A 22,032-nucleotide genomic window follows, 5' to 3' on the forward strand; every position below is an offset into this window, starting at 1 on the left:
AACTGCAAACTCCATTCCAAGACTTGGAACAACAAACCTGTTGAGCCTGGGAGACTGGAGGGGCTAAATTCTGGGGGCCTCATCCAGTGCCCAGCCCACAGAAGGGGCTTATGCCTCCATTTGGGCTGAGGCCAGAGCTAAGAGGAGGGGAAGGTCCCCAGCAGGCCCCTCTGTGCTGGGGCCTGGACTGGGCCTGGCCTACCCTTTGGGCCTGGGCGAATGTATCTCCTCATTCCAGCTGTGTGGCACCTAGCAGCCTACAGCTCCAGGCCAGCAGCACACGCCGCCCCCCACACCAATGGCTCATGCCCCTGGGAAGCCCTTCAGAGCTGCGGGGCGTCTTGTCCCTGCGGAGGGGGCAGCCTGCCAGAGCCTGCAGAGGGCCGAAAATCCTGGGAACACAGCCTTGGCCAGCCCGGCCAGCACCTCGTTAGGAGGCCCAAAGGCAGGAGGGGGCACTTTAGGAACAATATTGTTTATTTCTCTATTTTTAAACAAGTCTGAGGTCTCTGGGGGCGCAGATGAAGTTATCAGAAGAGACAGGAGTGGAATAAAGCCTCAAGCCAACAGGCTGAGAAGGACCCTTGGGACCTGGACTCTTGAAAAGCTGAGATGGGGTTTGTTTATCTTGTACTCAGAGCGCAGGACTGGGACTGGGGTGCTGGACAAACATGTCCCCAAGCCCTCTGCAGCCTGTTCCCCTGGTGCCACTGGGGAATTCGGGTGTGAGCAATACTTTTAAAATGATCCCATCGGTGTCATCTGTAGCCGGGGAAAGAAGGCTCCACCTCTGGAAGGAAGCCGAGTTCACTTCTCACCTCTGCCACATGAATGTTTCCCAGCGGGCAGAGCCCAGTGGAGCCAGTGCACCAAGGGAACCCAGCCCTGTCACAGCTGGCTGTGCCGCAGCACCATCCCCCATCTGCCAGAGCGTCCATGTCCTCAGCTGGCAGTGGGGCTGGCCATTGTCGCCTTGAATCCTAGGTACCTCTCACAGGGAGGAGCAATGAGATTGTGTGTGCACCTGGGAAGGGCGGGCACACACGTCTCACCAAATCCTGACACAGCTCTGTCAAGGGGATTTGTCATTCCCATCTTAAGGGTGAGGAAGCCATGGCCTCGAGGAATCAAGTGACGTGCCTCAAAGCATTCAGACTCAGGCCCAGCTGGTTCTAGAGTCCACTCTCCTTCCACCACGCCAAGCTGCCTCTCAAGTGCTCCAAGTAAGGGTAATACGATGTGCTCTTGGGAGCGTCCAGAGAAATCATGAATCATTGACAGAATCAATTAAAGGCCGGGGTGGGATGGACTGGATGAGAAATACCTTCCAGGAAGTGAGAAGTGTGGTAAGAAGCAAGGAGAGCTGGCCTTACAGTCAGTGGTCCTGGTCTGATGCTGGCCCTTCCTGGGTACCAGCTGGGTGACCACGGGCAGGTCACTAAGTTCCTCCATGCCTGAATGGTCCCCTGCATGAATGTTCCCCTCTGTGAACCAAAGATAATAACAGAGCTACTTCTCAAGGTTGACAAGAGGGTCAGATAAGATGTGACACGTGAGGCAGCAGGCAATGCTCGAGTTCTGTACAAATGAAAACAACCCTTTCCAGTTCCTGTCCCCAGACAACAGTGGAGATAGGGGTTGAGCAAATTGCACATAGGTGAGTAGTGGGGAGTCCCATGTATCGCCCACTTCTAGAGGCACCACAATATAGGCATATAGGCAACCCAGGATGCCCTGGGGGAGGGGGAGCCCTTGGCTATCACCACAGAGTCCCTCCACCCCCATCACCCCAGCTTAGAGCCACAGGCCATCTGTGACTTGCCTGGAGCCAGATAGAAAGTTAAGGCCAAGAGAAAGAAAGGAATTGGCCCAAGACCAGTCAGCCAGAGGAGGGAAAAGCTAAAACTAGAACCCAGAGCTCTCCCCCACCCTCCAGCCTTTCCTAACTACCTGTGTGGGAGGCATAACACACCCATTTGAAATATGAGAAAACTGAGGCCCAGAGAAGAACAGTGACATGCCCAAGGCTGCTGGTGTCCATGGCGCAGCCAAGGCTGGAGGCCAAATCCCATCTCTTTACTGCTCAGCCCAGAGCAGAGATTGCATCCTACATCACTGAGCTTTTTCTGAAACCAACCACTTCTTAATTCTTTGGCTGAATGTCTAAATAAGGATTTTTGCCAATTCTGAGCCCTGCTAACTGATGAAGTTGTCAGAAAAAGATCTAATGATGCTTGAAAATGCAGGGAGTGAGCCAGCTGCCAAATTGCCCTCCCAGCTCTGACTCTGCATCAGGGAACCAGGACCCTCCCACTGGGTGGGGGTGTGCTGGAGGTTGAGACTCTGCTGCTTTGCATCAGCTGCGTGATATGGACAAGCTCCTCAGCTGTGAATGAGGATAATAATTTCCTCCTCGTTGGGTTACTTTGAGGATTAAATGAGATGATGTGTATGTGACATCTCAGCACACACAGATTGCAGGGCAGGCTGGGAGGGAGAGACAGGGAGGCCAGCTGGCCTAACTTTGCTAAATGGACTAAGGTGGTCACGCCTGCAGCCCTGGGTGAGTGACAGCTGAAGTTTCCAGCTCCATTTGGGGCGGCACTGGGTTAGCCCCAGTATTTATCTTGGGAATGGGGGCTCAGGGAGCCAGCATGCTTCTCTTCATGCGATGAAAGTCTCAGAGTGACCTCAGGCCTTGATGTGGGGCCTTGGGTTAGGAGCCTGAGAAGGTGGGCGGGCCTCACCCATTGTCTCTCTCCCTTTCTCAGTGGAACATTTGTCCTATTCAGGAGCCTGGGCCCTAGGCATGGGGCCTGGCTTGGGGATTTGGGATTCAGATAATTCCCAGGCCTACCACAGAAGGTGGGCTCTGGGAGGGGCCCTTCTGAAATGAGCTGGACCTAAGTATAGGCCTTCCCAAAACACGAGACACACACGTGTGGTCTGCCACCCAAGGGTAGGCTTGGGTAGGTGCCCCAGCTAAAGACGTGAAAAGCCAGTCCCCTCAATCACCAGCGGTCCAGGCCACAACTCCCTCCTGTACTCCTTCCCCCTGCTGCATACATGTCTCTAAAAGTAGACATGTACGCACACACATGTCACCTGCTTTCCCAAAATATGGAAAAGTATGGAGGAAAGTGAACAGGTCTTGGGTGCAGATGTATTTCTGCAATTCTGTGGCTTTGCATGGAGCTTTTAACTCCTTACACACTCAGCCTCCTCATCTGTAGAATGCAGAAATACCATTGTGCTTTACACACCTATTGTGCGGATCGAAGGAGGCAGAGCATGAACAGGGCTTGCAACCATGAAGCATATGACTAATGGCAAAGGACATTTGGGGCTGGAAAGTAGAATTGCTATAACCACGCAAGTGGCTTCTATTTTTAGCAAGCCAGGGAGAGTATCTGAGGGTGAGGGAGGGGCCCAGGCAGTGGCCTAAATACAGCAGGAGGATTATCGCTGGATCCAGCTGTCCTGATCCAGGCCATGGGTGATCAAAGATACTCCCCTCCCAGCATGCTGTCTTTCCTCTGCGCTCAACTCTCTGCCCTCTGGCTGAATACAGTGTGCTCAGAGGACTGCTCTGAGCTCCTGGGAGCCAAGAGGTGAATGTTAAGAGTGGGCAGCCTGGCTCCTCACCCAGGATCAAACCTCAAAAGGAGTTTCCTCAGGATGTGGTGGAAGTGGAAACAGCCTAGGCGGGAGCGGGAGTGGCCTGGGTTCCAACCTCGGCTCAGCCTCTGATGGGCCTTTTGACCTTATATGGTCATGTCCCATCTTTGAGCCTCGGTTTCTTCATCTGCAAAGGCCTGTCCACGCTTGGGAGGTGCAGTGACGTAGTGGCCATGAAAAAGCTCTGACAAAATTGATCAAAAAATGCACAGAAAGACACCTAGAGTCCAGGTACTGCCCCCCTTCCCACCCCAACCTCTTCTCAGATGGATAGGCAGACTCAGAGTCTTTGCAGGTTTGCCATGGCCCATGTAAAAGGGGCTCAGGAACCCCTTCCAGCCCAGGACTCTACAAGATGAAGCAGGATAGTCATCTGTAATAGCGGAGTTTTCACTGGACTGATTGCTTACCCGCTTTGACCCTGTGGTTCCCCAACTGTCAATGTGGTTAATAACTCAGCCAGCCGGGGGCTACCGGGAGAGTTAGTACAGGTGCCCAAGGGCTGAGCGCTGGCCTGGTCCAGCCGCAGGACAGCAGGAGGGAGGTTCTTCTGGGGCTCTCAGGAAGGAGTGCTGTGCCCCGGTCTGCTTGGCTGCCCCAGAAGCCACTCAGCATCCTAAGAAGTGGGAAGGGGATGCTGACAGAACAGGACCAGGATGTCTTGGGCTGGGTCTCTCTAGAAGGGACTGTGCCCACCAGGCAGCCTGAGTGAGCCTCTCTGGGCTCCAGCGCTTGGCTCTGCGGTCAGGAATCTGAGATCTGCAAAGCTCCAAGGTTTGTGATTCTCCCTTTTGTTCTTAAACCTGAATTTCCTGAGAAAAGGCCGTGTAAGACCCCAAGACCTCACTCAGTCCATAACGCATAGGAAATGCATAGTAACTACTTATGGGATGAATGAATGAGAACCAGGTGTGAGAACCCCTATTCATCAGACTCCAGAAAAATGTCTCTTAGCCACAGGAATTTCCCTCTGATAAGGAATAGAACAAGGAGTGACATTTCTCAGGGGTCCTTGGGGAAAGAGGGTCTCCCGGAGCAGCCTCGCTGGGCTAGAATATGTGTGGGGATGGAATAGCATGGGAGCAAGATTCTAAGGACACCAGTCAAACAGAGTATTTGGGAAGAAGTTGGGAGTGAAGAGAACAAGAGAAAAGTCAGGGGTGGGGGCGGTGGGCAGCTGCTGTCTGTGTGGAAGATTCTGAGATGGCAATAATGAGAAGAGGCTCTTTTTGAGATGTTTTACTTAACATCAAGAATGCAAATGTTATTCCTCTATAAAGATGGCAGGTTGAACACTTGCACCTGTTCTCATTCTCTTTTAACACCCGATAAAACTAAAGTAAAGGGAGTCTTTAGAGGCATGACCTACAAAAACAGAGAGAACACGAGAGAACAGCAGCAGTGACACAGTGACACACATGGGAAGCAGATGAATGAGTGGTAAGTGACCCAACAGACATGAGAGATCACAGCCCGGAGCCCACAGTGGGAAAAGTTGATCATCGACCTGTTTTGCATCCCAGAATCCTCTTAAGGCTCTGGAACTGGAAGCACCAGGTCACACAAGAAATAGAGGTCAGCTAAAAGCAGGATTGACTGAAAGTCTTGGAAAGCAGTTGAGTTCCAGATCTCCCCCTACTCAGTGCTGTCGGGTGATTGCCCCTCCCCAGCTCCTGCCAAACTTGGAAGGTTGTTCTCTGGGATGGATATAACAGAGGCTTTCTGCTCTGGGGAGGTCAGCTACATTTGAGAACTGGAGGTTAAATAAATATGTGCATGCTGAAGCCTGAGATTCCACCAGCCCTCTTTCCTGACTCAGCCCCAGAATACTGGCAACCAGGACTTGACTCCCATCTTCTCTAGAGTGTCCTCAAGAAATGGCCCCTTCTGCTCACTTTCGAAGAAAGCTCCAGTCAATAAATCCCACCCAGGGACTCAAGCTTTGAAACAGCTTTTTAGCAACCACCGCTGACTCTTAATGACTAGCAGACAATTACCAGATATCCAAGGAAGGCCTGTGACAGGAAAGACGGAGACCTAAGCAAGCTAGTGGGGGAAAGCACTTTGTAGAAAAGACCAGAGAAGACATTGCATCCAGGAAAAAGGAGAGGATACTATGAAAGGGGGGCGGGGGGGACAGAGAATGAAAATGAGCTCTTGGGAATCAAAACCATAATGGCAAAAGTGAAAAACTAATTTAGAGTTGAAGTTAAAGTTGAGGAAATCTCCTGGGAAGAAGAGCAAAGATATGAACATGAAAAGTAGGAGAGAAGAGATGAAAAGCAAAGGACCAGGAGGGAGATCCAAGATGGCAGAGTAGATAAACACTCTGCCTGCTTCCTTCTGTGAACAAATTAAAATTACAACTAAATTATAGAACAATCAACCTGGAGAACCATCTGAAGTCTGACTGAACAGAAGTTTTATAAGGATATAAAAAAGAAGCCATGTTGAAACTGGAAGGAGGGATGGATAAGCAGAACTGGGTAACTCCAAACTTCCGTGTGGCGGTTGAGAACCAGGTAGGATATCTCAGCCACAGAGGTTCCACCCAGAGGAGCGAGGGACCCCAGCCCCACACCTACCTCCCCAGCCCAGAATACTGGTGCCGGGAAGAGGAGGTCCTACAACATCTGGCTGTGAAAAACAGTGGGGATTCTGATCATCTGGGTGGGACAAAAGATGGTGGGAAACCCAGGCATCCTCTTAAAGGACCCGCACACAGACTCTCTCACTCCCAGGCACTCACCTTGGGCTCTAGCGAAGGGACAGTAACTCAGGGCGTGTCAGAGACATAGGGGGGTGCAGACTGAGTTGTGTGGCTGCTGAATCTGATTGTTCTGGTGAGCTCTACAGTTCTGCCCTGATGATTCACTGGCTCCCCACCCCACCCAACTCCCCTAATGCCAGAGGTACTTTCTCCACCTAGTCCCACCAGCCTGAATTGCACTCTTTCTTGGAAAACTATCAGAGTCCGACAGACCCCGGGCAAGCAGTGGCTGGCCTCGGTGTGCTCTGAGACTTTTGTTGAGTAGCTTCAGGCTCAGCACTGGCCCAAACCAGAATTTACATTAAACTGGTGATCACAGCTCTTTTTACTCTAGTGACTCCCTGAGACTCTGCCTCACCCAACGTGTGTACCACATGAGGCTTTATCAGTGGCTGAAGCTTAAGGGAGCTTGCAGGTAGAAGCAGGCCCTGGGGTGTCCTAGAATTTTGCAGAACTACCCCAGGCCCAGTACTGATGGCAGATGTCCTCGGTTTGCAGTGTAGCCTCTCCCACATACCTCCAGGGTTAGCACAGGTAGCAAACAACTGCAGATAACTTTGTAGCTCTTATCAGGTAGTCCCCGGCCAGTCACAGGCAGTGGGTGACCTGGGCCTGTACTGGAGCCCCTCATAAGAGGCCCCAGAAGCAGCATACTTAGAGGTTGGCTTCAGCCTAATTAGCCCCACAAGTGGCACACCCAAAGGCACCAGAGCCTACTGGGGCAAATCCCACTCAGGGGGTAAGCCCCCCACACATTACAATGTAAGCTGTGGACATGGCTAAACCCCACAGCCAATCAGCCTGAAGGCCAATCCCACCTACTAACATGCCAATAGCAACCAAGCCTCAACTATGACAGGAGGGCAAACACAACCCTCACAAGGGGCACCCCTGCAGCATCCAGTGCAGGTGACCAGGGAGACTGTGCCACTGGGTCTCACAGGACACCTACTACATAAGGCCACCTGGCCAAGACTGGGGGACGTAGCAGATCTACCTAACACATAGAAACAAACAGAGAGGCAGCCAAAATTAGGAAACAAAGAAATACATCACAAGTGAAAGAACAGGAGAAAAATCCAGAAAAATAACTAAATGAAATGGAGACAAGCAACCTACCAGATACAAAGTTCGAAACAATGGTTATAAGGATGCTCAAGGAATTTAGTGAGAACTTCAGCAAAGAGATAGCAAGCATTAAAAAAAAGGACAAGCATTAAAAAAAACTATAAAAAAAGAACCAGTCAGAAGTGAGGAATATAACTGAAATGAAGAATGTACTAGAAGAAATCACCAGCAGACGAGATGAAGCAGAGGCTTGAATCAGTGACTTGGAACACAAACAGAAAACACTCAATTGGAACAGCAAAAAGAAAAAAGAATAAAAAAATAAATGAAGGTAGTTTAAGAGACCTCTGAGAAGACATCAAACATAACAACATTCACATTATGGGGGACCCAGAAGGAGAGAAGACAAAGCAAGGGATTGAGAACCTATTTGAAGAAATAATAACTGAAAACTTTCCTAACCTGGTGAAGGAAATCGACATACAAGTCCAGGAAGTGCAGAGAGTCCTAAATAAGATGAACCCAAACAGGCCCACACCTAGACATATTATAATTAGAATGGCAAAGGTTAAAGATAAAGAAAGAATACTAGAAGCAGCAAGAGAAATACAACTAGTAACTTATAAGGGAGCTCCCATAAGATTGTCAGCTGATTTCTCAACAGAAACTTTGCAGGCCAGAAGGGATTGGCACAAAATACTCAATGTGATGAAAAGCAAGGACCTACAACCAAGATTAGTCTACTCAGCAAAGCTATCATTGAGAATCGAAGGACAGATAAGGAGCTTTCCTGACAGTAAAAGCTAAAGGAGTTCATCACCACCAAACCAGTATTACAAGGAATGTTAGAGGGACTTCTTTAAGATGGAAAAAAGAAAATCAAAATTATGAATAATAAAATGGCAATAGCTACATATCTATCAACAATTACTTTCAGTGTAAGTAGATTAAATGCTCTACTCAAAAGACATAGGAGGGCTTAATGGATAAGAAAACAAGAACCTTACATATGCTGCCAACAAGAGACTCACTTCAGATTGAAAGACACAGAGAGAAAGTAAAGGGATAGAAAAAGAGATTTCATAAAAATGGAAATGAAAAAAAAAAAAAAAAAGCTAGGGTAACAATACTTATACCAGACAACACAGACTTTAAAACAAAGGCTGTAACGGGACAAAGAAGGACCCAGTAATCCCACTTCAGGGTATTTATCTGAAGAAACCCAAATGCTACTTCGAGGGGATGTGTGCATCCATATGTTCATTGCAGCATTGTTTACAATGGATAAGATGTGGAGGTAGCCTGGGTGTCTATCGGTGGATAAATGAATAGAGTAGGTGGTATAAATATATAATGGAATATTGCTCAGCCATGGAAGGGAATGGGTTCTTGCCATCTGTGGTGGCATGGGTGGACCTGGAGGGACTTGTGCTGAGTGGAGTGTCAGACAGAGAAAAACAGATATAATGAGATTTCAGTTATATGTGGAACTTAAAGAATGAAATAAACAAACAAAACAGAAACAAATTCATAGATACAGAGAATATTTTGATGGTTGCCAGATGGGAGGGGGGTTGGGGATGAGTGAAAAAGGTGAAGGGATTAAGGAGTACAAATCAGTTGTTACACAATAGTCATGGGGACGTAGTGTATTTCATAAGGAATATAGTCAATAATATTGTAATAATTATGTATGGTGTCAGACGGGTACTAGATTTGTCAGGTTGATAGATGGGAGGGGGTTGGGGGTAGGGTGTAAAAGGTGAAGGGAGTAAGAAGCACAAACTGATAGTTACAAAATAATCATGGGGATGTAAAGTAAAGCATGGGGAATATAGTCAATAATATGTTAATAACTATGTACAGTGCCAGGTGGGTACTAGACTAGTCAGGGGGATCATTTCTTAAATTATATAAATGTCTAATCACTATGATGTACACATGAAATTAATGTAAAATAATACTGAACATCAAAAAAGAAAAGTAAAGGACCAACCCAGGATATACATCAGGATATTAGAGTTCCAGAAAGAGAGAACAAAGAAAAACAGAGGGGAGAAATTATCAAAGAAATAATTCATTGAAATTGTCCTTGAACTGAATAGTTTCCACTGAATGAGTCTCTGTTTGCCCAGTACACAGAGAAAAGGACTCATTCCAACTCACATCATTGGAAATTTCAGAATACTGGGGTCAAAGAGAAGAGCCTATAAGTTTCCAGAAAGAAAAAAAAAAAAGATCAGGAAACAGAAAGGCTTTGGACTTCTGAATAACAACAGCAAAAGCTAAAATGCAGTAGAGTGATGCTTTCTAAATTCTAAAGAAAATTGATATCCAACTTATAATTAGATTTCATCTAAACTCTCAAGTGTGAGGGGAGAATAAAGACATTTTCAGATATGTGAGGTGTTAAAACATTTACCTCCATGCACCTTTATCAGGAAGCTGCTACAGGATGTGCTCCACCAAAACAAGGGAGTAAACAGAGAGAAAGGAAGTCAGGGAAATGGCAGATCCACGCGAGAGGTGAAAAGAATCTGGATGATTGTGAAAGGAGATCCCACAATGACAACACCTACCAGGCTCGTAGGGCAGCCTGGTCCTGATTAGAGCTGGTAGGAAGGCTCCAAGAAAAAACTTGCCAAGAAAATGTAATGTATAGAAAATGTCTCACTTCTTAATGCCTTTAGAGACGATTTAGAGAGTTGGCAGAGGTTTGGTGTCAACTTAATAATGTAGAAAACAGCAAAAACAATGATGATACCAGGAAAAACAACAATAAATGTGCAGAAAGGGAAAAATAATCATAGTCTATTTCATGGCTCAGATCTGAATATCTTACGCAGTCATAATAATGTAACAATGAATATGGATCTAACCCAAATTATTATATAACTATATTGGCAGGGCAGGGGGAGGGAGTGAGGTATAGGATGGGTGGAGGGGAAGGGGAGGTTAAACCTCTTCTCTAGGGGGGAAGTCCAAGGCTGAGGTACCAACAAGGGGCAATACAAGTGTGCTCTTTAGATATATGGAGGCAAGTGGCAAGAATCAGCTAAGAGCTGAAAATGGTTGCCTCCAGAGAAGGAAAATGAGGGTAACCCTCACAGAGCAACTTGACTCTTGGCATGCATGAATAATTTTGACTTAAAAACTGAAATAAATACATAAATATTAAAACATATTCTCCCATCCCTGCCCCTCCTACTTTGGTAATTTCCTGAGAGGCTGAAAGTTTTGGGAGTGAGTTCTTTGCCAGCCATTCTAAGCAGATGAAAGTTTTGGGAGTGAGTTCTTTGCCAGCCATTCTAAGCAGATAGGTCCAGACTACAAGCAGGTTTCAGGAAGGCTCAGAAAAACCGGGCAGAGATGGGAATGGAAATGGAACTGAAACCTCAGGAGCCACACCTGGGGAGCCTCCTGACACCTCAGGCAGGTTTCCAAACCTCTCCACATGTTTACAGAATTGATGCTGTGATAGAACGCAGTAGGGGCTGGGCTGTGCATAGACCACCCGCACCTGCAGGGAGTGGGGAAGAGACCAGCGGAGTGAAGTGGCCCTGTTTGGTGTGCAAGTTTCCACCAGATCTGCTTTGAGACCCTAAGCCACCCACAGTCCTGGGCCCAGAAATTTGAAACCCGGGTCACACCAAGCGACTACTCATCTGTGTTTACAGAAAGCAAGATTGTTATTTACAAGAACAGAAACACTGAGCTAATTTACTTTTAAATACACCAAACAGAGCAGCAGACAAAAAGAAAACAGCAGGCTTCTGAGTGGAAAAGGCAAGGCAGTCTTGTCAGCAGGCTTTCCCCACTATTCTCTGGTGCCCGGGCCACACTCTCGCCTTGCTCTCTGGGGATAGGCAGACCCTCCACAATATTAAAAAACCCACTCTTTCCACGAGTGAACCCAAGTTAAAAAAACAGGACTTGCTTCCCAGACCACTCAAGACCCTGAGCCAAGTTACAGCCATGCCCGGAGCTCCCTGGGGCCCCATTCTCAAAGCCTTTTCCAGAGATGTGTTCTGGGCAGTGTGAGTCACGCAGCTCCCGTCCTTGGGGCTGCAGAGGACACAGGGACACTCAGGCCCCCACCCCCCAGCAAGCCTCTCCTTGCTCATTTTGGGAAGCAAGTCTTTTGCTTCATCCAGGATTGGAAAGACACGGAAGGAAGCTTTACTCCTAAATCTAAATCCCCAAAAGTTAGTCTGAGGACCAGTGATAATCAGTGACAACGTTCTTGACAACCAGTAACAACGGGGATAAAATAAGGACAGAAAGGGATGTGTATGGAAAGAATGGTTCTTGCTTCTGGGGTTAGAGCTTTCTTACATTTTGTTCTTAAATGAACGTTTTTTAAAAATTAAATGACGGTGATTGTGGTTGACATATTTTTTAATGTCCTTACTTGGCAAAATTGGAAAGTTGGCATCTCTAGCTAGTCTTTCCTCAAAAAAAGAATTCTGTTTTGAAATTTTATGACTATGAATGTCCAAAATCTGGGACGTACTATGGTGGATGACAAAAAAGAGACTAAGACTCAGGGCCAGAATCACAAACTCAGAGGGTAGGGAGGGCACCAACACACAGAGTCCAGTCTCCTTTTGGTACCAAAATGTGATGGAATATCTCAGTTAAATGGTTGGCCAGCCCCACTTGGTGCCCTTCAGTGACAGGGAGCTCATTCTCTCTGGGCACAGTTCTGATGAATAGAAAATACTTCCTTGGCTTGGTGAGAAATCTTGGTCCTTGGACCCAAGCCTGTGCCTGTGCCAGGCCTGCCCTCTTTCAAGGCAAACAGGTTCTATGCCCACATCCCTCCGACCCAGTCTTCTTTGGTTGGGATCTATCTGTTTGCTTCCTGTGACCCTCAGTCATTCCTCTGGTGAAGTGACCTGCCTAAGATCACATGGTTAGCCAGTTAGTTCAAATCCAGCTCTTCTGCTCCGGGCCCAGAACCCTGTCCCCTAGTTCTCTAGATGTGGCAATGGCTCACTGTCCTCAATTCATGAGATGGCTCTGGTTGTTCAGAAGCAGTAGGAAAAGCAACAAAGGAACCAAAGTGAAAGAAAAAAAAAAACATACAAAGAAGTCAATGGGATCCAAATAAATACATATCTGCATAGAAAAAAGTATGAAAGGAAATAAGGCAAAATGGTCATGATGGTCGTCATCCCTTGAGGTGGGTTACCTGATGATTTTATTGTATTTTTGCTTTTCTGTGTTTTCCAGTTCTATTTATTTTTTTATATTGACCTGGTTTTTATTTGTATGAGAGAATAAAATAATGACCATTTAGAAAGATGAAATACAAAAAGTAAGATTAAGGTAATCTCATCCCAAGACCCCATCTCAGTTCGCAGCTGCTGTCCAAAGAAAAAGTCCTTGGGTGTCTGGTGCTCCAGAGATGGCCCAGACCCTAGCCCGGCCCTGTGGGTGTGGTCTGTGGGGAGACCCACCCTCCACAGCTGTCCATCACTGTGCTTTTACAGCAGCCTGACCTTCCTGCTGCATGGACACCTAGCCTGGCTGCCCAATGGTGAGCCCAAAGCCACGCAGACTCCAGACCACCTGGGTTCCTTGCTAGTGTGCTCCAGCCCATTTGCCCCTCCTCCATTCTTCTCAAGCCTTGCTGCCCCCTTCGCCAACCCACCCCTAGCTCTCACCCCTGAGATGGAAGAGAGGAGTGGATAAGAAGGTAAACGGTGGGTGCTGAGGACCATGGCTTACCCCTACATGGTCTGTTACACACAGCACAGAGTATACATACTGTTTTACAGACAAGGGACTAAGGCTTAAAGGGGAAATGTTATACGTGGGGTGTGATTTGTTGGGTCAGACCCAGACCTCGGATCCTAGTCCAGTGTCTGTCCTCTGGGCTCAGAACAGAGCCCCCAGGCCCCACTAGGGTGTGCTGGGTCCATGCAGAGTGCTGGCGCCACACATCACCTGACACCCTCCATGCCAGCCCTGCAGGTCGCTCCCCAGGGCACCTTGCAGACCCAGGCACATGGTAAACACTGAGCTAAGAAGTACAAGGCCCAGCCCGGGTGTCAGAGTCTTGACTGATGGTCCATGTTCTGCCATCAGGTGGCCCTGGACAAGACATTTCCCTTCCAGCACCTCAGTTTTCCGACGGGTAAAACCAGGGTGGAGAGCCTTTCTTTGACAGGGATTAGACTGGGTAATCTCCAAATTGCTTTCCCAGCTTCACATTCAGATATTCTGGGACTGACCAGTGACAACAGTCATCCCCCACCCATTTGGCCTTGCCTCTGTGGGCTGCCCCTTGGGTCCCTCAGTGGATAGTCTAGGTCTGGGAGAAGTCGCAGCAGCCACATGTAGGTGTGTTTGAGCACATGTGCATGTGAGAGGGTGTGGACATGTGCACATGTGGGTGTGGAGGGGGACGTATGTGAGTAGGAGCTACCAGGACAGGTTTTGTACCTGGCACAGGTACATTCTCCAATTATTTCACCTTTTTGAGGACTCTGCTCCTTTCCTTTCCAAAGCCCCAGCCATCCCACGTCCCCTCCAGTCCCCTTCTCGTTCCTTTGACTTCTCTGTTCCTGCCTCTGTTTCAAGCCCCAGCTCTGTGTTCTTTCTCTGTCTCCACCTTAGAACAAGACCTGTCACTTTGGAGCCCTCCTTGAATGTGTGCCCCCTGCACCCATGTGATCTCTTCCTCAGGATTTCACCCCCACCCAGGTCCCTGGCCCTCTCCCAAGAGGTGCCCACAGCTCTCAGAGTGCATCTTGTTCCAGACAGAAATGAAGATGGGTTCTATTGCATGACAAATTCAAAGCATTCATTTTTCTGCTGAGATCCAAATGAAAATTCAGGAAGCCTGACACCACCATGATTTGTTAACCTGACATTGCCTCTCTATGCATTGAACAAATTTTAATTAAAATCTCAGAATTGATTAGGGAGCCCTTTTGTTGTGCACCTCTGGGCTCTTCCAGGCTTCTTGGGGGAAGGGCAGGGCTTTGTCTCAACAGAGACAAAGGCTCAAGGATGGTCCCTAAAAGATTGGGAGTGGGGGCGGTGGGTGCTGACAACTCAGGCGCGCACAGCCTGTTGGAGTGCAAGGAGCCTTAGGGAGCACATGGAAACTCCAGCCATCCCCATCTCTCCACCCACTTCACAGGTGAGGAAACTGAGACCAGGACTTTCAGCCCCTCAGCAGATGCCAGTGACACTACTCCCACCCCACCCCACCCCCTGGACTCACCCTCAGGGCTGGCAGAGAGCTGACCTGGTCCATGGTCAGTGTTGCCTCCTTGTAGTACTTTCCAGGGGGGCAGAGCTTCAGGAAGGTGTCATGGATGCTGAGAAGAGAGGAGTGATGGGCTGGGGGGTAGAGACCAGCAAGCCCCCTGCCCTGCTGGGCCCTCTTTGGAGCAAGGGAACTCAGGATTGACTGACACAGAAAAGGCAGTGGTAAAGGCAGTGGTAAATCTTTCCACCTTCTTAGAAACATCCCTGAGGTTCCATGGCGGCCAGAACATTGTATGGGGGGTGGGGGGATGGGGAAAGATGAGCCAAGCATGAGGAAAGGTATGTGAATGTGCTCTGTAGCCTGGAACACACTCTAGAAATGTCATTCATAGGAAGTCAGAGCTGGAAGGGACTTCTGTCATCACTCAGTCCAGTCCTTCATTTACAGATGGAGAAACCAGTAGGGACTTGTTTGGGGAAGCCAGTGGGCGGCCCCAGGCCATCTGCCCAGGCCCACCTTTAGCCCCCAGGAAAGAGGTCGCTCAGTGGGTGTGGCCAAGTCAGGATTAGAACCCAGCTGCCTGCAGCCAGCAAACCACATGGCTGCCCTAGGCCCAGCAAGCTGGTAACAGACTGTGGGACTAGCAGTTGTCCTAACCGATCCTGGAACCCATGTCTCTGCCTGCAGGCCCCCACCTGGTCCAGGGAATTTTGCTTGTGAGTGACAGGCAGAGGGTGAAATGCTGTGTGACTGCTGAGAAGAAGAGGGCAGGAGGGAACACTGCCCCAGGACAAGAGAGGACGAGCCCTCATCCTCCAGTCTCCTCCTGCGTTCATGGAGAACAGACTACACCAGCCTTGTAAAGGGCCCTGAACTATCGCCAGAGACTACTCTGACAAGCTTGGGAGGGAACTGAGAGGCAGGGTGTGGAATGGGTAGCAGGAGACATTCTCTAGGAAAGTATTGGGGGGAAACTGAAGGATAGCAAGGAGGAGAGGAAAGCCAGCGGTAACGCAGGGACTCTGGTCCCACTCCCCACACAAGAACGCAGGACATGGTGAGGCCAAAAAGGAACAACAACGGAGCCATAGATAGGGGAGTTCATACCACTATATTCTCGATGGCGGCTGATCAAGACACAAAAGCAAACATCCGCCAGTACCCCAACAAGGGGTCTTCCTGCACCGCAGTCTCGCTGGCGGCCGGGCGAGACACAGGAAGTAGGATCATCACGATCTGCGATCCAAAATCCACTTGCTAACACACTTGCTAGCCGCAATCTGCCATCTGCTTCTCTTCCAGCCAACCAGCCAACCCCTTGCTAACTGCAATCCGTGCTTGCTTGCTCAGCCACGGCGGTTATATCAGTGGCCAGTGGCTAACTGGTTACAGCTGATGGCCATCTACTACCCGAGCCAGCACCTTTCCACATGAGGTCAAGAGCCTGGAAACTGCTCTCCGGGACTCTGTCCCCACACCATCATTGCAGGAGTGTCCAGTAGCCTGAAAGGGGAAGGGGCAGTGGGAGCCGTGTGTCCCAGACAAAGGGAGTGTTTTATCACTGCTCCCACTGTCTGCCCCCAAGGTTCCCCACTGGGAGTGTTGCTGCATGGTGCCAACTGTTAAGGACATTTTTCATGTAACATGCATGACAATGATGCAAGGACAGGACCATTATCTCTCTAGTTTACAGACAAGGAAACTGAGGCTCAAGGAGGTAAAATAACTTGCCTAAGGTCACAGAGTGGTATGAAAGCCAGAGCTGCAGACACCCCAGCTCTTTCCCTAGGAGCCCAGAGAAGGGAGGTGTCAGGACAGCTGAGGTAAAAAGAAGGAATCCCTCCTGTCGCTGCCACCCTCTTTTCTCATTTACCAAGCTCCATATGCTAGGTGCATTAAAGCATATTGTCTCATTGAATCTTCTCAACAGCCCCTGGGAGAGGCATAGGGGTGATCATTTCTATAGATGGGTAATTTCTAAACATAGGCTCAGAGAGCTTAAAGGATGTGCCCAAGGTCAGATAGCTTGGAAGAAATGGAGTGGAGTCTGAACCCTAAACCAGGTTCTTCGGGCTGTGCCCCCCACCCCTAAAGTGTTCACTTCCACCCAGGTGAGAGACTTGCAGCCCCACCCCACTGGAGAGCTTTCTGGGGAACGGGTGCTGTGGGGAGGGCCGTGCCCAGACTTCATGCCTTTCCAGGCCTCTGAGTGGGTGGGCTGTCCGCAGAAGAATCAGTGGCTGTGTCTCAGCTGCCACAAAATGTTCTCCTCCTCCAAATATGGAGCAGCTGGCTCTAAGTGGAGCCCTGAATTAATCACTAATGGACTCAAAGTCAAAGCCATTTGAAAAGCTCACACGCTCAGCCTTGCCAGAAGTCATTCGGCCCAGGCTGTGTCTCCTGTCTACACCTAGCTCGACACAGGGAGGGGCGGTCTGCAGCTCTGCTGCTCACACTTGGCGGGGCGTTGGACCTGCCATGTCCCCTCTCAGGCCTCAGCTTCCCCTCTGTAAGATGAGTCTAGGTACTCCCCCAGCTCCCTCCTGTTCAGGCTTTCTGGGGCTGTTTCTGTACCTCTCTCTGGCATCCTGTCCACCCCTGGCCTCTGAGGCCCTCGAATTTAGCAGTTTTCAACTGGGTCCCATATTAGAATCATGTGGGGAGCATGGGAAAGGATCTGAGTCCAGCCCTAGAGATTTTCAATCAAGGCCAGGGTAGGGCCTATTCACCTGTCGGTTCTACAAGCTTCCATGTTTCTATGGCAGAAGCAGGACCGAGAGCCAGGTCCAGTGCAGGCCTTGATTTCCACTCCTCTAGTCCCAGCCTGGGCTTGGGATCAACAGTCCTGTGGTACGGGCTGCAGGTATTGTATAAACAGCCCTATCTTTAGCCTGAAAGTGTGGCTTTTTGTCCCATTATCTGCTGCCTCCAAGTTGTGTGCCTTGGGCAAATCACCAAAATTTTTCTGAGCCATTTTCCTCATTTGCAAAAAGGAGATGATAATACCATGAAAATAGCAGCTACCACATACTCAGCACTGACCCCTGTGCCAGGCACGGCTCTAACTCCTGACATGGATTTGATCATCTAATTATCCTAGTAACAACCATGGGAGGTTAGGTTCCATTCCTCTTTATCACACCTTCTATAAGTGTGGGAACTGAGGCTCAGCGAAGGTAAGAAACTCACCCACAGTCACACAGCTGGGAAGTAGCAGAGCTGAGCCTCGAACGCAGGACTTTGGCTTCCAGGAAGGAAGTCTGAAAACCACTTTGCCTGCTGGCCTGCTGGTGTTCTAGATGGACTAGGAGCTAAAGGCCAGGACACAGCCTGGAGATTGGAAAGTCTCCATTTCTATGGCTCGGAATGTCTCCTGTGGATTCATTCTCACCTGTTGGATAAGCTTTTTTACATAACTGGTTGATATAACATTATTTGTAAAACTGAAAACCATAAACAACGTAAGTGTACTTTACAGGAGTTTGGTAAAATGAATTATGCTTCTACCACAGGATGGAATGCTCCATAGCCATTAAAAAAGAATGAGGCAGATCTCATGTGCTTTAAGTAAAAACTAGCCAAGATGAAAACTTTAAAAAAAAAAAGTCCAAAACAGTATGAGTGCTACACTATAAATGGGTAAATGCTACAGTATGAATGAGATAAATTTTTTGAAGGCTATATATATGTAGGTCTAGCTATGAAAGATTCTTCTGGAAGGCTAAATGAGAAACTGACTGAACAGAAGCTATCTTTGGAGAGAAGGCCTGGGAAAGGGGAGGGAAACATTTGCTTTTCATTGAGAACTATCTATGCTATTAGGATTTTCTAGCTATGCTCACATATTACGTTTCAAAATTCTATTTTATTTTTATTCAAGAGTTACATTTTAGAAAATCTCAATATGGTAGTAGAATATGAGTCATTTGGAGTTTTGTCATATTTTTGTATATTTTTAAAAAGTGAGTGAATTTTAATTTTAAAAGGAAAAGAATGTAGCCCCAGACTGTCACTGGTCTCCGTAGCTCCCTGTATCTGGCCATCCCTCAGTCCCTATTTGTGCCTGGGGAGTCTCATGCTTGTGGCAAAGTCACTGCCTTGTCTGGGACCCTGAGTGGGAAGTGTGGCTTCCGGGCTGGACGTCATGGTTGAGGAGGGTGAGTCAAAGGTGAGACAATGAGGGGAGAGGGTCCCAGTGCTGAGGGTCAAAAAGTGGTCTCCTTATTTCAACCCCACCTCACCCCATGCTTCAGTGAGCTCAGTTACCCATCCAACAAGTTTTTGTTGAGTACCTGGCTTGGGCTGGGCACTCACGCATCTCTGATGCCTTTTACTCCCTCTGCAATCCCAGGAGGGGTTATTGTGATGGGTGTCTTTACCCTGGAACCTTCCCTAATGGACAGAAACCTTCCTGAGAACAGGGACTGGCCACTGCTCCCAGTGCCGTCAGAGTGTCTGCCACATACCAGGATCTGAAGAGAGGCTTGGGGACAGAAGGGAGGGAGGACACCTTACTGAAGAGAAATGCAGTCTCACATCAAGGTTACCCACATGGCCCACATGGGCTTCAGACCTCTTTACTGAGTCCTTCCTCCTTTCCCACATTAACCCAAGGAGGCCCTGTCCATCTCTGTGATTCTGTGAAGAAACTGTGCCTTGGATCTCATAGCAGCCTAAAGCCTAACATTTCACTCAACTCCAGTCTAGCCTGGGAATCACGGCCTCAGACTCTGAGGGCTGGGGTCCATCTCTGCCTGCCCTGTGCAGCCTCATCTCCAGGGCTCTGTGGGTCTGAGTAGAGACCACACTCAGGGACCAGGGTGCGGCTCTACTAGGGCAAGACTCCAGCTCACAGGCAAAGGAGGGACAGGCAAAGGGGGCCCCTCTACTCACCACAGGATTTCATTTCTGGTCAGAAAAGTCAGGGCCTACAACAAACCACAGACAGGTGACCCTGCCCACTCCATCCAGCTCTGCCCTGGCCTCCCAGGGAGTGGGGAGCTTAGGGGCCAGGGTGGGAAAACCCAAGCTCTCAGGCTATAGTTGGGGAAATGGAGGCACCCCAGCCCTGGCCAGTGGGTGCCCGAGGAGAGAAAAGGTGTCCTTCCCTCCTCCCCAATCTGTGATGGCCTTGGGAAGGAGTGTGTTGGCATAGACCTAAAGAGAGGATCAGAAACAAGACTAAAACTGGGCTGTGAGGCAGGAGACAAATGGGCAGGGGGCCTCAAAGGACTGGTCCGGGCCACATGGATGCAGGTTTGGCAAAGGAAGGGCCACCATTACTCCAACTGGTAAACGCTAGAGTTTTGGGTAAGAGTTTTCCTGCTCGCCCCACCTACCTTGGGAAGTTCTCATGCCCAGAATCTCCTGCCTGATTGACCCACCTGATATTCTTCCAGGTCCTCCCAATGCATCTGGTACCTCAGACATTGTCCCATGCCAGCCGCACCTTTCTCTCTGCTGTGGAACCTCGGCCCCAAGGGCTCACCAGTTTGTGTGACTAGGTGATCTGGTTGCCATGGTGACCTAGAGTCCACCTTCTGCCCATTCCACCTGAGCCCCTGAGTGAGCGAAGAAATAGGTTCTTTTGGTTCCCTAGGCCAATAGACATCGCCTCCCAAACAACGAACAGAAAGGCAGCCTAATACCAGGGGTGGCTCAGGAGTCATGCTGCCTGGGTTCAAATCCCAGATCTGCCCATGCTGACAAGACCTGGGACCTTAGGCAGGTTATTCAACCTTTCTGTGTCTTAGTTTCCTCGTCTATAAAATGGGGATGATAATCATGGGATCATTGTGAGGATTATTTAAGTTAATACAGGTAACAATGCCTGGCACAAAATAAGTGCTAAATAAATGTTAGCTATTGGAACCATGTCCCAAGCACTGTGCCAGGTGTGAAGACACAGAAATGAGTAAACATAGACCCTGACCTCAAGAAGTGACCCAAAGAGCACAGAAAAGGGCACTGCACCCCATCATTCAGGGTTCCTGCAGGAACAGAGGGCACACTCAAATTAGGATAATTTGAAGAGGATCTGTTAAAGGGAGTTTATGGGACTCTCCACAAAGGCAAGTTCAGGGTGTAGTGCAGTGTCCTGGGGCCAGTAACCACAGAGCCGCTACCCGTCCTGGCCCAATGCATGGAATAAATACCCCAGCGTCTCCTCTTCCCCTGATCTCCTGTGGGGACAGAGAGCAGGATGGAGAGTGAATCGGGAAAGACAGAGAAGTCCAGCACCATGTCAGTGTTACGGCCGGGAGGGGCCTCCTGAAGCCACCCCAATCCTGCCTCTGGGGTGATCTGCACACCCACCCTCACTGTGCCTGTGTGGCTTTCCTGGTTCTACCCAGGTCCTCCCACACACTCTCCTAGGTAAACATCCCAAAGGCTTTCTGTTGGAGTTAATTTATATCTCTGGAAATGCAAATGCTCATTTTTCTTCATCTGTCCTCTCCGGAGATGGAGCTTGGCAGAAGAAACCCAGGAGCCCTCAGTCCTTCATTTACTTGGCAGACACAGGTGGAATATCTACAGTGTGCCAGGAACCCAGCTTGACCCTGGGGAGAGATGAGTGAATGTGGTCTCAGCCCTCAAGAAACAGATACTTGCAGCACACAAATACACACACACACACACACCAAGGGAAATTGAACAGATAACATCAGAGGTGTAATAGTATGAGTATTTAGAAAAAGAGAGACCACTGGGCAAGAAGTCTTCATGTAGGTGGGGGCATTTAAGTGGTTGTTATAATGTGAATGTTAAGAATATGGGCTGGCTGCATCCCCTCAGGCATGTCATAAAACTACTCTAAGCCTCAGTCCTCTCATCTGTAAAATGGGAATAATAAATCCTTACTTTATAGGATTAATGCAAGGACAAAATAAAATGTTACGTTTATTTAGCTCTTATTTAGCAAGGTACCTGGCGCATAAGAAGTTCACAATGAAAGGTAAATAATATTATTTCTTTTTACAGTTAGGCCTGGAAGAAAGGGTAGGATTTTAGCAGGCCAAGATAGTAATTAAATCCCATCTTCTGCTAAGCCCTTTGAGTTTCTATCATTGTATATTGAGCAGCCAGGTGTGTCCACATAAGCTATCTCCTATTATGCAAACAGAATATTGGTCCTTTACTCTGGTGAAGGCAGAAGCTGGTGAAATTCAGTGATGCCGTGGGGTCCCTCAGCTAGCGAGTGAGCGAGAAAGGATCCAAGCCTGGATTTCAGGTGCAGGCCTGGGGATTCCCACAGCGTGCGGTGGGGTGTGGGTCACACCCAGGAGTCAGC

At 48.8% G+C, this 22,032-nt stretch overlaps 1 protein-coding gene across 1 annotated transcript in view; it reads right to left on the reverse strand.

The window, feature by feature from the left end:
- Nucleotides 1–20,179, reverse strand: part of CIB4 (calcium and integrin binding family member 4) — a 49,497-nt gene extending 29,318 nt beyond the window's left edge. Inside the window, exons 1-3 of the mRNA XM_019735273.2 lie at nt 20,126–20,179; nt 19,635–19,669; nt 14,754–14,850 (exon numbers count right to left, since the gene is read on the reverse strand). Coding sequence (XP_019590832.2) covers nt 14,754–14,850; nt 19,635–19,669; nt 20,126–20,179 — 186 coding nt within the window. The remainder of the gene's footprint in view (nt 1–14,753; nt 14,851–19,634; nt 19,670–20,125) is intronic.
- Between the last annotated feature and the right edge of the window lie 1,853 nt (nt 20,180–22,032).

This window comes from Rhinolophus sinicus, linkage group LG05 (assembly GCF_036562045.2).
Source record: "Rhinolophus sinicus isolate RSC01 linkage group LG05, ASM3656204v1, whole genome shotgun sequence".
Taxonomy (NCBI): domain Eukaryota; kingdom Metazoa; phylum Chordata; class Mammalia; order Chiroptera; family Rhinolophidae; genus Rhinolophus; species Rhinolophus sinicus.